Here is a 14,801-nt window from a genome sequence, read left to right as displayed (position 1 = left end):
TGCAGACAACACTAGATTTGATCAGCCACATTCCTAGTAGCCAAGTGGTTCAAGTTGCGCTGCAGAATGATGGCCAGAGACGATGGACCTCACGACATCTAACTTCCACAAAATGGACAGTTGTAGCTATTATAAACTTATCGATCCCAAATGAGGAAGGAAGATCTCACTTTACGGCAGTTTATAACACCTAAAAGAGGCCCAGTTGCCATGTGACACATTCAGCAGCGGCCGACATATAGTCGTACAGAGCAGTTGCACGTACACGACAGCCGAAGCAGACAAAATATCAGCATTTGACATGAATGTGTAACATAATCAGATCATAGGTAGGGTATGACCGGAGGGTGAGAGAGGAAGCTAAGTTGGGTTTGCCCTATACATGCAGCAGCACCAAGTAGAGTAGCATTTCCTGCAGCCAAGTGGTTCAAGTTGTGCTGCAAAATGATGGCCCGGGACGATGGACATCACAACATCTACCTTCCATGGAATGGACCGCGGTGGTTATCGGGCAGGCGGACAGGTCACATGGTGTCTTCCAATGGCCATCTAGAGCTGCCAGTCGATGGTGGATAGCCCTAGCCTCTCCAGGATCTGATTCGTCTGCGAAAAGTGCCTGTTTAAGATTGACACGACAAGAGAGATCATAATGCAGATATTAGCAGCTGAGAAAAGTCTCCAGAGATTGAAAGATAACCACACGGAAAAGAACCATTTGATTTGATTGAATTGGGGACATGCGATGCCACGATCGGATTCGACGTCCCGTATTAGGCAGCAGAGCCATTAACACCGGTAAGTGAAAAGGGAAAAGTAATATCAAGGGAAAGTTAAGACATGAAAAGAAATGCAAAAGTTGAGTGTTCATCGCACCACTCGGCATGGACGGACAGTAGCATTTGATAATGGTGCAGTTAGAGTTAAAGGTTTGTTCATTGGGTGGGTCATTATAACACACTACCAAAACATGTACAGTAGCATTTGATAATGGTGCAGTTAGAGTTAAAGGTTTGTTCATTGGGTGGATCATTATAACACACTACCAAAACATGTACAGTAACAAAGATACAGGTCAGTAGTGGGTTTAAGATTGGCACGACAGGAGAAATCAAAATACAAAATTCAGTAGCTGAGAAAAGTCTCCGAAGATTGATGGATAAACACAGGGAAAGAACCATTTGATTTATTTGAATTGGCCCCATAAACACGATCTGATTCGAAGTTCCTTATTAGGCACAGCCATTAGCAGCAGTAAGTGAAAAGGGAAAAGTAACATCAAGTTGGGAAAGTTAAGGCATGACATGACAGGCAAAAGCAATGAGTGTTCATCGCGCCACTCAGCATGGACGGACAGTATCACAAGATCATGGTGCAGGTAGAGTTAAAGGTTTGTTCATAGTATAAGCCACTAGTGAAACATGTACAGTAACAAAGATACGGGTCATTAGTGGGTTTTCGTACTGCCTAGCATCAAACAAACCTTACGGTGCTGCACAGAATGCCACAAGTGGTGAAGAATATAGTGATTCGATATTGTAAATGGTAATCGTCCTTTTATTCTTGTGGCCACCCAAATCCCCGCACTAGTGACATAATGACATGCAACTGGAATACGTTTATCATTTCTATCATGTAGTTTCATCATTTTTATTTTTATTTTTTATAAGGGATGGAGTTCAGATTTTCATTTATGACAAGCACCAAAATCATTGAAGAGAATTTACTAGAATTGCAAAGAAAATAAACCTGCATCCAAAGAAACCTCTGTGCGCAGACAGGCCTGATGGATGGGCAGACTTTAAAATGTGATGTTTAGTTTCATCAATTAGTCTGCAAAAAGAAAAAAAAAGCACGTACTCTGAATGTTTATGTGTGTCTGAGGTCCAAATATAACGATCAGGAACAGCAAGTTGTCGATGGCCAGCTTATGAAACTTTCCTTTTACATTCTGAACTCTGCAGAGCTCGAGATAAAATTAAGCATACCTTATCTTAGCTTGAGCTGAGTTTCCCCAGAGAAGAAACACTAATCCTGATTTCTTTTCTGATATTGTCTTAATGACAGCATCAGTGAACTGCTCCCATCCTTTCTTGGCATGAGAGTTGGCTTGGTGCTCCCTCACTGATCAGGAAAAAAATGAAATCAACAAACTTTAGCAAGCTGCAACTCCCAAAAAAGTCAAATTTACTGTAAAATACTAGTACATCACTAAAAGAGTATGAATTAAAAGATTAATCACTAGAGCATGCAACAATATCAAGGTCATACTTTCACACTAGCATGAGTGAACGGGGCACTAGACAGCGTAATTCCAATTCAGCATCAAGGGTATCGGCAGCCCCAATTAAAATTACAGAATAGTTTACCATGCCCACCCATAAGACAAACAGCTACTGCAGATTTGACTAGATAACCTTTATCTGCAAAGACAACTGCTAGGACAACAATGCTAAGGAGAAAAGAATCCACAAATATCAACCGGCCTAGAGTAGAAAACCAGAATACAGTGAAGTGCAACTAATGCTAGGCCAACAATGCTAAGGAGAAAAGAATCCACAAATATCAACCGGCCTAGAGTAAGCTACTAGAATAAAACAGAAAACCAGAATACAGTGAAGTGCAACTAATTAGAATAAGAAATAAGCATAGTTTCTGTAATCAAGATTCAAGTGCAGAAATTAATTTAAACTGGTGGTACATATATGAAAGCTAAAAAATGACATATGTTTCATCCTGATGAGGAAAACAGCCATACCTGTTAGCACAGTATTGAGCATAAGAACACCCTGCAAGATACATGTTTTTTTTGAGTTAGTGAATATCTCCAAAAAAAATCAAAAGAAAACTTATGGTCTTCTAGGAATTAAGAAAAATAGCAGTAACACAAGTTGGCCATAGGACGCACCATCATTATTTTCTACATTTAATTTTAATATACATAAAGCTAGACTGTTTCAGGTCCAGCATCACATTGTTGCCCATTCAGGATTTCAAATACAATCTAATTGTTCGGCCTAAATATAGTGTAGCAAACCAATTGCTTCTGTGGCATCCTATATGGGATAAAAGGACCAGAAAATGCAAAATTACTTGGTTCATCTGATAATTGTAGTGGCATATTGAAATGGGTTTTGGCTGAAACTAGTATTCAAAGAAAGAGGTTCAACTGATTAGATTTCCAAAACCCGACACAAAAACTGTTTCCAGGGACTTTTGGACTGAAGGCACATGATTTGTGGTACATGATAGATATCCTCTCTGCGCTGAAACTGCAAGACTGACTGAGCCCTTTGGTATTGTAACACGTGAAAAGATGTACTACCTCCATGTATAAAAGGATGTCGAAGATTTATCTAAATTCAGATGTATCTATACACTAAAAAGTGTCTAGATACATTTCAATTTAAAAAACCTTTTGAGATCCTTCTATGGAGAGAGGTAGTAAAACATTTCATGGTATATTTGCACATACCAATCCTCCTATTGCAACATGAATTAATATTAGAAACTCTTACTAGTTAATATTAAGATAAAATAGGAGAACAAACACATTGTTTTATTTGTATGTATTATATATTACTATATTATAATGTTATATCAAACCATCTTACCTGCACAGCCCATCTTTCCAAATTCCCATGGGATGGGACAGTACAACCTAGATCTTTATGCAGCTCTTTAAACATGTTCTGTAAGCTTGAAGGAATTTTGATCCCCTCTGGTACTGAAAACGACAATCCCATGGCCTGACCAGGACCATGGTATGGATCCTGAAAAGTAGACAATCAGCAACATGAAATACTGAAAACTAATTCATCCAATTTTGCAAAAAAAAAAATAGCTTGTGGTATCCTGCGCACTGCTATTATTAGGCAGGCATCATTAACTATTACGTGAGGCAATGACCCACAATACTAAAGCAAGCATAGAAAGAAAGATTTCAAACACACAAAAAATCAAAACTTAGTGCGCGATAAACAGATATCATGAAATAAAGATGCAAAGTAGGTTCAAAGATAAATGAAAATTATATGGTATGTTTAGCAACCAAGTAGGTTCAAAGATAAATGAAAACCATATGTAACTGCAGGTTACTGTGACACGACATACTGATCAAACATACAAGCTATCTCCAAAATTAGTTAGTGTGGCATGATATGGTATATGCAGAACCGAAGCAATAGATTCTATTCCTGCATATGGAACTGCAGATTACTTTATCCAGGCTTTTAATTCAACATCATTAGCCATGCAGCAGCCATCATGGTAACAAAGATAAACTCTAGACCAAAGTCAGACCAACTGGCTAACAGCCACATACTTTTTTTCGAATCCTGCAGGAGAACTGCATGTGAATAAATAGATAGAAGAAAAACAGCCGGAAGGCAAAGAGTACACGACCAACACGGACACAGCAGATATAGCAGCTTCAGAAAATGCAACTAGCAAAACTTTTAGAAACTAGACTGTCATCCCCACGATAGAGAAAACAACCGAAAAAACTAGCCTGAATCTACGACCTGCAAACAGCCTGTATCTACAGCCATGGAGATACTGAAAGTCTGAAACGACCCCGGCTAGCCAATGTCCACTGGATTGCATTCCATTTAATCTGCGAGATGATTTGTTGCATGCTTTTGTGCTCGTTTCTGAAGACCCGCCCATTTCGTTCGTGCCAGATACTCCAGGATGTGATCATCACTAAGGTATTGAATTTCTCTTCTCCGGGTTATGAAGATTGCTGCTCGCGTGAAGTCACATACTTTCCACAGCATAACAATACACATTATACAAACTCATAACCAACTTCACACTGTTCTTTGTGAATCAAATAATGATTTAACATAAAACAATGTATCCTGCATAGTCGCTCAATGTAACAACGCTTGCAAGAGCAATCCAACAACAAAAAAAGTACAGTGTAACATTCTAGTCTAAACAGAGCACTGTCAGAGGCAGCATAGATGATTATTCCAAATTTCCAATTCACCATCTCCCCCGCCTCTGTATGCAGATGCAGCATTTCACAGATGGAGCATCAATAGCTACTCCATCACAAAAGAAGCACATCATGATGGTTCGTCTACCATATATTGTAATGTCAAGCACAAATAGGACCTTCTGGTCAACAATGTAGCCTGCAAAACTGCTATTGACCGACTTCACACGGAGTTCTTTACGAATCAAGTAATGGTATAACATACTCCCTCCGGTCGGATTTAATCGACGCGGAGGGAGGTCTGCCATGCATGTAATTAGGCTGATGGCTGCGTCGATTAAATGCGTCCAGAGGTAGTACAACAATGTAGCCTACAAAATTGCTCAATGTGACAACGCTAGCAAGAGGACCCTAACAAAAAGAATAACCGTGTAACCTTCTATGATAAACAGAGCACTGTCCGAGTCACCATAGGTGATAACCCCAATAACCATTTCCCCGGGTATGTACGCCGATGCAGCATTTCGCACATGGCAAATCAACAAGCCATTCCACCGCAAAAGAAGCACATACATGAGGGGTTACTCTACCACGTATCAAATGGCATGCAGTAAAGACTGGATTTTCTCGCAACAGGTTCAGTAGCTTCGGATTGGGTACCTGGCCGATGATGACGGCTTTGACGTTGTTGAACGGGGTGGTGTGGAGCGCGTGGAAGACGAGGTGGGTCGGCGGGTAGACGGGCACCTTGCCGTGCGTCCGCTCGTGGGCGACGAAGCTGGAGAGGTCGAGCGCGTAGGGCTTGCGCAGCTCCCCGTCGAGCGCCTCCAGCCACGTCTCCTCCACGAGCAGCTCCTCCAGCTTCGCGGCGCCCCCGGACGCTACAGTCCCCGCAGGCAGATGGTTACAGGACCGGCAAGCCGGGCGCGCGCGAATTCGAAACCTAAGGGGGAGCGTGGAAGATGGTACCTTTGGACTCGGCAAGGCGGAGGTTGCGGCGCGCGCGGGCGAGGGCGAGGTTGGTGTCGGCGCGGCGACGCTGCTCCGGCGAGAGCGAGGAGGGGCTGGGGGAGGAGGAGGAGGAGAGGGAGGCGGCGGGGATGATGGTGGCGGTCGCGCTGGAGCGGAGGCGCTTGGCGGGGCGGACGAAGAAGTCGGCGATGGTTTTGGGGGCGGTGGGAGGTGACGGCGGCGGCGCCATGGGGTTCCGGAACTTCCTGGGGCGGTCGGTAGAGGGAGTGGGCGCAAGGAGGGAGAAGGGGATGGAATGGGCGGCGGCAATTTTGGGCGCGCGCGCGCGGCGGTTGGATTTTTGGGCGCCACGGCCGCCGCCGCCGCGTGGTGGATTCGTCGTCGGAACCGGCCGTATTCTGTGCTGTGGGTCGTGGCTACGCCTGTCGGACCTCGCGTGGGCTCGTGCGGTGTACTCCGGTGGGCCGAATTGAAATTTGCAGGTCTCTGTTCTCGCAATACTCGGGTTATTTTTCTTTCTTTCTTTTCGAAATGGGGAAACGAAACCCAAGCCGCGTTTCATTTATTTGAAAGTACGAGCTGTTCAAAGTTTACATTCAAGGACATATAAGGTTGAGAAAAATATTAACCACAGAAAAAGTAGTAGAAACATCATAAAGATATCCATTCTCAATTCTATATGTATGTCGCCAGCCTGAAAAAGAAGTCATGAGCAACCATCAGCAGTCGGCTGCATCCAGTACCTTATCCCCCGCTGATCCGGTAGGAGTAGGAAATCCCATAGTTGGATTCGGTGCACAACTCGACGAATAAGCTTCAAAGAATTGGTACCCTTCTAATTGTTAAAGATAATATCATTTTTGCATGTCCAAATAGACCAACATAAAGCAAAAATCCCCAATATGTATTCTAGCTTTATAATTTTTATCCACCCTATTTAACTAATTACCAAACATATTAGTAATATTAGCAGGAGGTGGTAAATTGTAGGTTAAGTAGACCATACACCAATCAACTTTTTTCATAAGGACACGGAAGAAATAAATGATCGGCGCTCTCATTAGAATCACAGAAGCAGCACTTTTGACATCCATTTCAATTCCGTGTAGCTAGGTTATCCATAGTTAACAACACTTTGCTACTTAGGAACCACATAAATATTTTTATATTGAGGGGGCTTTTTAGTTTCCATAAATATCTATGAAGAAACATTATATGACCATTCATTAAGTCTAAATACATCGATTTCATGGTAAACAAACCAGAATCTGTTAATTTCCATGTCAATTTATCTTGCTCATTTCAAAAGGTAACCGCCATAAAAGCCGTTTGACACAAATGCAAAAATTTGTTCCACTTATGTTCATTGAATGTACCCCTAAAACAAATGTTTAGAGGTGTTTATGCTAGCACATTGGCTAACAAAATATTTTTGTATTGAACAATGTTATATAAAGATGGATATTGGTGTGCACGGCTGAACCATTTCCAACTTTGTAGTAACATCTACTAAAAAATATTTATTAACCCGCATAAGACCCTTCTAAAATGGAAAATCCGTTGGTTTTACTTCCACTAGAGCCAAGGTTTTGTTCTTAATGTATTTTTTATGTAATAGTTCTTGCCACATGCTTTCTTCTGTAAGAAGTTTGTACAACCATTTTCTCAACAAACACTTGTTCTTTAGATCAAGAACTTCAATACCTAACTCTCCTTAATCCTTCTGTCAGCATACAATGTTCCATTTTGTTAGCCTATACTTCTTTTTGTTCTCATTCGATAGCCAAAAAAAACCTAGAGCGGTAGAAATCAAGTCGTTTTCTAGGAATTTCGAGAAAAGAAAGCATAAACATTGGTAGGCTTATTAAAACTGAATTAATAAGAACGAATTGATCTCCATATGAGAGAAATTTGTTCCGCCAACATCCAAGCTTAGAAACAAAACGGCTCTCCACCAGATTCCATTTTAAATTATGAAGAATTTTATAATGAATAGGTATACCAAGGTACCTAAAAAGTAAAGGCCTATCTTACATCCAAAAATTTCCTTATATTGATGCTCCACATCCTTCGCTTTACCAAACAAAAATTGCTCACTCTTATGAAATTTTATTTTAAGTCCAGACAGTTGTTCAAAAATGCATAGAATAAGCTTCATATTGACAACCTTGTCAATGTCAAGTTCCATAAATAGAATTGTGTCATCGACATACTTAAGAATGGATACTCCTCCCTCAAACAGATGCGGAATGAGACATCCAACTTGTCCCTCCTCCTTTGCACGAGCTATGCATTGAAAAGTATTGGAGACAGAGGATCACCTTGTCTCAACCCCTTTCTTGTCTGGAAATTATGGCCAATATCATCATTAACCCTTATTCCAATAGTAAGTACCTACTTGTACAATTTTTTTAATCCATTCACACCATTTGGGATCAAAACCTTTCATCCTCAACAATTGTTGTAGAAAGGGCCACTTTACCTTGTCATAGGCCTTCTCAAAATCAATTTCGAAAAGTACTCCGTTTATTTTATTTCTATTAAGCTCATGAATAGTTTCATGGAGTATCATTAACACACTCTAAAATATATCTGCCCGGTACAAATGCAGTTTGTCTAGGTCTAATCACCTTATGAGCCAAGTCTGAAATGTGATTAGTGGCAACTTTCGTAAAAACTTTAAAGCTACACATATTGGTCTATATTGTTGGATTTGCACCACATTTTTCTTTTTGGAAAGAAGAGTAATAACCCCAAAGTTCAATTTAAACAACGGTAGCTGTCCTGTCTGAAACTGACTATACATAGCCAGTAGGTCATTTTTAATGACATCCCAAAAATGTTGATAAAACTCCGCCGAAAAACCATCAAACCTGGGGTTTTTATTATGTTCCATCTGAGAAATAGCCTCATGCACTTCTTCCTCAATGAAGTTGGCTGTTGAGAGGCTATTTTCCTCTATGGACAACTGCGAAATGTCATGTGTGTATTCTTCCATCATGGAGAAATTATTTCGGTCAGGGGCACCAAAAAGTTTTTTTTATAAACTCTGTAATATAAACTTTAAGGTTATCCTTTCCGGCTATGGTTCATTCGTCCTATTCTAGCTGAAATTTTTTTCTTCTTCCTTTGTTTACCATTAGCTATGAGATGGAAATCATTAGTTTTATTTCCACCCTCTTGTACGCTTAATCTTAGCTCTTTGAGCTCATTTGGTCTCTTCATCCCGTCTAAGTTTATTATTGCACTCATTTGCATCTTTCAACGCCTCTCTTTCGAAATAACTCAGTGGATTAGTTTCAGCTTGGACGTTTGAAGCATCAATAATGCTTAACAAACGTTCATTTTCCTTTTTATATTGTACATTGAATTTTTTTGCCCATCCCTTTGAAACACATTGCAAATGGCGAATTTTGTTTTGCCAAGTTTGGATAGGCGTGTCCCCATTGGAAACCGCAGTCCATTCAGCCATCACCATATCATAAAAACCTTCTTGATGAAACCAAGACAATTCAAAAAAGAATCGAGACTTATTAGCGAGATGCCCTCGATGACCAGAACCAATCAATAATGGCTTGTGATCAGATCATATACGAGTCAGGGCTGCACATACACTAGTGAATTTTTTTGCTCCCACTCAACACTGGCTAACACTCGGTCTAACTTCAATTTCTCTAAGGTCCAAATTTTCAATAATATCGAATCCATTGGGCTTGGTTCATGTCCTTTTTTATCCAAAAATTACGTCATTACAAATTGAGCAAATGTAATATCGATCCACATTGTAAAGAGCCAGAGTATTGAGAAGCCAGTGACACAAAATCACCCAACGTAACAGACAACATTTAACTAAGCGCGAACAAAATTATCAATTTCCGGACACCATGCTGCGGTAGCTACGCCATATTAAACACCACGAAGAACGACCGGCAAAAGCGTCGCCGCGACGGCAGCAAGGGCGCCAGCGAACGCGACGGCGGGGGCGGCGCCGCTGGGGTGTGGCGGGCTCGGTGGCGCCGGCGGGGGCGCGTCGGGGCCGATGACCTTGACGGCCATCTTCTGGCCGCGCTCGCAGTGGCCCGTGACGCCGCTGATGAAGTAGAAGAGGCCCGCGTGGTCCAGGCGCACCTCGGTGTCGCCGTTGTTGGAGAAGAAGATGGGGTGCGTGGACGCGCACTTGTCGTACTCCTCCTCCGTCACCACCATCACCGAGTCCTTCTTGTACTTGAAATCTAACCAGCCATGCGATCAATGTTCAGGCAAGTACAATCGCATTGTTATCAAATCGATGATGGATGCAGTGAGCGGTGTGATGGAACGTGTCTTACGGACGCTGTCGCCGAGGAGGAAGCGGTTCTTGGACGCCCACTCGTTGTAGGTGCCGGCCTGGCCAGCCGGCGGCACGACCCACCCGGCGTCGCCGCCGACCTCGAAGTCGGCGGCGCACGACGCGCCGATGAGCGCCAGGAGCACCGCGAGAGTGATCATTGGCCTATTCGCCATGGCCGCGAGCGCGGCTAACCGGAGACACGTACGTAGGTGTCTTGATTTCTTCCGGTCGAGCTAATGGTGGCCAGTAATTCCTTCGCGAATCGGAAGATTAGTTGGCTCGATCGATCGGCGATGGCATGCGGATATATGGGGGAGCGAATTAATAGGGAGGGAGTGGCGAGTTGGGGAGGAGGCGGTTAGGGTCGCCGGGGAGAGAATGGTGGAGGCGCCGAGTACGTGGTGCCGTGCCCGTGCATGCGCGCGCGGAGGCGGAGGCGGAGTTGGGTCGCCGCGGGAGGATGTGCTCGATCCGTCGCAGCTTTGACCGCGCGCGCGCGCGAATCGCTGCCATCCTGGGATTCATTTGGACTATGGAGCAGTAGAGCTTTGTGGCCTTATAACAAACGGCCACCCCCAGAATTAAAATTTGCATGTATTTTTCCTCTTCTCAATTCTTTTTGTCATTTCAGTCTGTTTTTCAAATGAATGGAAAAAAAACTTGTTTCGCTTCGAAGATTCCTAAGAGCATGTTTGTTAAAAGCATCGAGTAAACAAATATAACACAAAGGGTTAGAATATATTCTCATAGTTTTATTGTCTACTCTGGAAGTTGGCCTACTTCGAGGTTTCAACCACACCCGGCCTCCCCTTCTCGCGGACGACACACGGTTCCGGTGAGCATTTGAGATGAGTCCTTGTGGCCTTTAACTTAAGTTTTCATCAAAGGTTGCTCATGACACATCGAGGGGTCAATGGCGTGTTCATTGTCCCCGAGGTGCGCATACATGCTTTGCTAAGTGTTAGTCAAGAAGGAAAAGTTTTTTCTAGAAAAATAATTATTTATTATTACGTATCACAACTACTTCACTAACAAGAAGATGCATGACGTTAAGTGGCTAGCGTGACAGGAGAGCAGTCGGCTGATCCGAGGAAGATTGGATTAGGGCATCAGAGATGCGGGCGTGCCGGGAAAAAACGGAAGGTGCAGGTGGGGTGGTTTGCTCAACACGATAAGACGGAGAGGTGGTGGCGACAGGTGGGATTTGGTCCAATGACTGCACGCGGATCCCTGGGAGCATTGTGCCATATATGGTATGATCGGGTGCGGAAGTTTGTGGTGTGACTGGTGTTTGGTCACACTCATACGGAAAACAGGTTTCATCAAATGTGACGTGTAGTGAGACGGTTACTTTTCGTGTAGTTTGGTCGAGGCATCGATTTTTTTGTTAACGTGGATAGCCACCAAAACACAGTGTGAGGAGGATTGAGAGAGATTGTGGAGGAGAGGTGGCGTAGATGATGTGGGCATACCTTATCAGGTATCCACTGTTACCATAACGGGTGCGGTCCAACCGAAGACCCATGAAGCCCATGACGCAAGAAGCAATCGAAGCCTAGTAACCTAGCGTGCAACACAAGTACAAGTCCATACAGAGATAGTCGAACATGTAACCCACCAGGAGTCTTGAGACATGGCCTCGCGTATAAGGGGTCAGGAGGGATCGACGGGGAGGAAAAGACATGCGTTACATAATCTAGGTCATACTAGAGCCATCAAAGCGATATTGTAACCCTAATCATCATCAATCAAGAGCATAGCACATAGGGTTTTCCCTCTAGGGCCTGAAGCTGGGTAAATCTTGTCACGTGTGTTGGTTTGTTTGCACGCCGACGAATCCACCAGTGCATGCTCTTCCCTAAAACCCAAGTCCATAACTTATGGGCATTGTTGTGGTACCCCCACGTCAATTGGCGCAGTCTGTGGGAAGCCCATGCACTGGAATCGTGCTTTATGCGGCTCCGACCTTCAAGATCTATGACTTGGCAGTTCAGGAGCTAGGAATCTGCTTCGGGTCCTTCACCTTCACACTGCACCCGCCGATCCAACGCAAACATCAAAGTAGCCTAGAGCCAGGCCTAGTGGGAACACCCGAATGTGTTGTTTCCCTTGAGCTAGGCCCCCGAGAGCAAAAAATAGCATATGTTTTTGCGCCAGTCGCACGCGTGGAGACATGTGGGAGACACGGCTTAAATCCACTTCCCAACTCCCCTCGCTCTAGTCACCGCGACACTACGACCCTCTCTTTTTTCACCTCATGTCCCAACAACTGCTTTGTCCATGGACTGTCGATCAAGATGATTCCTCGGCGAGCTACGGATAGAGACGGCTCCATCCGTGACTATGAGGTGTGCCATCTCCGAAGTGCGGCAACGCCGATTGGAACAGACGAGGTGCCCGCTATCAATCGACCCTTGCAATTCGCAACGATGCACTCTCATGTGTTGATGATGACCCACAAGTATAGGGGATCGCAACAGTCTTCGAGGGAAGTAAAACCCAAATTTATTGATTCGACACAAGGGGAGGTAAAGAATACTTATAAGCCTTAACAACTGAGTTGTCAATTCAGCTGCACTCGGAAAAGCACTAGCAACAGGGGTGATGTGAAAGTAGCAGTGGTATGAGAGCAATAGTAATAGTAACACAGCAGCAGTAATAGTGATATGAGAGCAATGGCACCAGAAAACAGTTGACATGTAGAACAAGTATATGATGATGAAATATGTACCGGGGTTCCCAGCTATCTACACTAGTGGTAACTCTCCAATAACAAGTGTTGGGTGAACAAATTACAGTCGGGCAATTGATAGGATTGAAATAGCATTAAGACAGTAATATCAAGATCATTAATCATGTAGGCATGTTTTCCAATTATAGTCGTACGTGCTCGCAATGAGAAACTTGCACAACATCTTTTGTCCTACCGACTGGTGGCAGCCGGGCCTCAAGGGAAACTACTGGATATTAAGGTACTCCTTTTAATAGAGCACCGGAGCAAAGAATTAACACTTGGTGAAAACATGTGATCCTCACATCACCGCCATCCCCTCCGGTTGTCCCGATTTCGTCACTTCGGGGCCTTTGGTTCCGGACAGTGACATGTGCATACAACTTGTAGATACAATCTAAGCAATAATTATAGAGCTCAAATCTAAGATCATGCCACTCGGGCCCTAGTGACAAGCATTAAGCATAACAAGATTGCAGCAACAATAACTTCATAAACTTTGTAGATAGACAATCATAACGTAACAATCCATCGGATCCCGACAAACACAACACCGATTACATCAGATGAATCTCAATCATGTAAGGCAGCTCATGAGATCATTGTATTGAAGTACATGGGGGAGAGAATACCAACTAGCTACAGCTAGAACCCGTAGTCCATGGGGGAACTACTCACGGAGCATGATGGAGGCGATGGCGTTTGATACGTCTCCGACGTATCGATAATTTCTTATGTTCTATGCCATATTATTGATGATACCTACATGTTTTATGCACACTTTATGTCATATTCGTGCATTTTCTGGAACTAACCTATTAACAAGATGCCGAAGTGCCAGTTCCTCGTTTTCTCGCTGTTTTTGGTTTCGAAATCCTAGTAACGAAATATTCTCGAATTGGACGAAACAAAGACCCGGGGGCCTATTTTTCCACCGGAGCTTCCGAAGACCGAAGAACATACGAAGTGGGGCCACGAGGTGGCCAGACCACATGGCGGCGCGGCCAAGGGGGGCCCGCGCCGCCCGTGGTGTGGGCCCCTCGTCGGCCCCCGACTCCTGCCCTTCCGCCTACTTAAAGCCTCCATCGCGAAACCCCCGATGCGAAAAACCACGATACGGAAAACCTCACCGAGACGCCGCCGCCGCCGATCCCATCTCGGGGATTCCGGAGATCTCCTCCGGCACTCGCCGGAGAGGGGATTCATCTCCCGGAGGACTCTACACCGCCATGGTCGCCTCCGGAGTGATGAGTGAGTAGTTCACCCCTGGACTATGGGTCCATAGCAGTAGCTAGATGGTTGTCTTCTCCTCATTGTGCTTCATTGTTGGATCTTGTGAGCTGCCTAACATGATCAAGATCATCTATCTGTAATTCTATATGTTGTGTTTGTCAGGATCCGATGGATAGAGAATACCATGTCATGTTAATTATCAAGTTATTACATATGTGTTGTTTATGATCTTGCATGCTCTCCGTTACTAGTAGAGGCTCTGCCAAGTTTTTACTCTTAACTCCAAGAGGGAGTATTTATGCTCGATAGTGGGTTCATGCCCGCATTGACACCTGGGGGAGTGACGAAACCCCTAAGGTTGTGTTGTGCTCGTTGCCACTAGGGATAAAACATTGATGCTATGTCCGAGGATGTAGTTGTTGATTACATTACGCACCATACTTAATGCAATTGTCTCGTTGTTAGCAACTTAATACCGGAGGGGGTTCGGATGATAACCTCGAAGGTGGACTTTTTAGGCATAGATGCAGTTGGATGGCGGTCTATGTACTTTGTCGTAATGCCCAATTAAATCTCACTATACTTATCATGACATG

General features: G+C 43.8%; 2 protein-coding genes across 2 annotated transcripts; both read right to left on the bottom strand.

Annotated features, from left to right (window-relative positions):
* Positions 1–205: 205 nt before the first annotated feature.
* On the bottom strand, positions 206–6,140 carry LOC124670884 (uracil-DNA glycosylase, mitochondrial-like). Its single transcript, XM_047207352.1, has 7 exons — positions 5,909–6,140; positions 5,600–5,820; positions 3,612–3,770; positions 2,756–2,786; positions 1,986–2,121; positions 1,747–1,830; positions 206–616 (listed from the first exon to the last, which is right to left on the bottom strand). The coding sequence occupies exons 1-7, from the start codon at positions 6,138–6,140 to the stop codon at positions 550–552; spliced, it is 930 nt and encodes a 309-aa protein (XP_047063308.1). The 3' UTR covers positions 206–549.
* A 3,677-nt stretch (positions 6,141–9,817) lies between these two features.
* On the bottom strand, positions 9,818–10,414 carry LOC124677018 (early nodulin-like protein 1). The gene is made up of 2 exons (XM_047213022.1): positions 10,240–10,414; positions 9,818–10,143 (listed from the first exon to the last, which is right to left on the bottom strand). Exons 1-2 carry the CDS (start codon positions 10,412–10,414, stop codon positions 9,818–9,820), a joined length of 501 nt encoding a protein of 166 aa, XP_047068978.1.
* Between the last annotated feature and the right edge of the window lie 4,387 nt (positions 10,415–14,801).

This window comes from Lolium rigidum, chromosome 7 (assembly GCF_022539505.1).
Source record: "Lolium rigidum isolate FL_2022 chromosome 7, APGP_CSIRO_Lrig_0.1, whole genome shotgun sequence".
Taxonomy (NCBI): Eukaryota; Viridiplantae; Streptophyta; class Magnoliopsida; order Poales; family Poaceae; genus Lolium; species Lolium rigidum.
The sequence above is the reverse complement of the archived record's forward strand: the minus strand, read 5'-3'. Positions and strand labels throughout refer to the sequence as shown.

Bases quoted from the DNA above. Each gene is read 5' to 3' on its own strand.
- LOC124670884 (XM_047207352.1), bottom strand. From the start codon at position 6,140: ATGGCGCCGCCGCCGTCACCTCCCACCGCCCCCAAAACCATCGCCGAC. The intron at 1,831-1,985 runs GTATGCTTAATT...TTCTTTTTGCAG, and splicing joins TCAGCTCAAGCTAAGATAAG to ACTAATTGATGAAACTAAAC. The intron at 617-1,746 runs GTTTATTTTCTT...AATCTTAAACAG, and splicing joins AGAGGTTTCTTTGGATGCAG to GCACTTTTCGCAGACGAATC.
- LOC124677018 (XM_047213022.1), bottom strand. From the start codon at position 10,414: ATGGCGAATAGGCCAATGATCACTCTCGCGGTGCTCCTGGCGCTCATC. The intron at 10,144-10,239 runs GTAAGACACGTT...ATGGCTGGTTAG, and splicing joins CCTCCTCGGCGACAGCGTCC to ATTTCAAGTACAAGAAGGAC.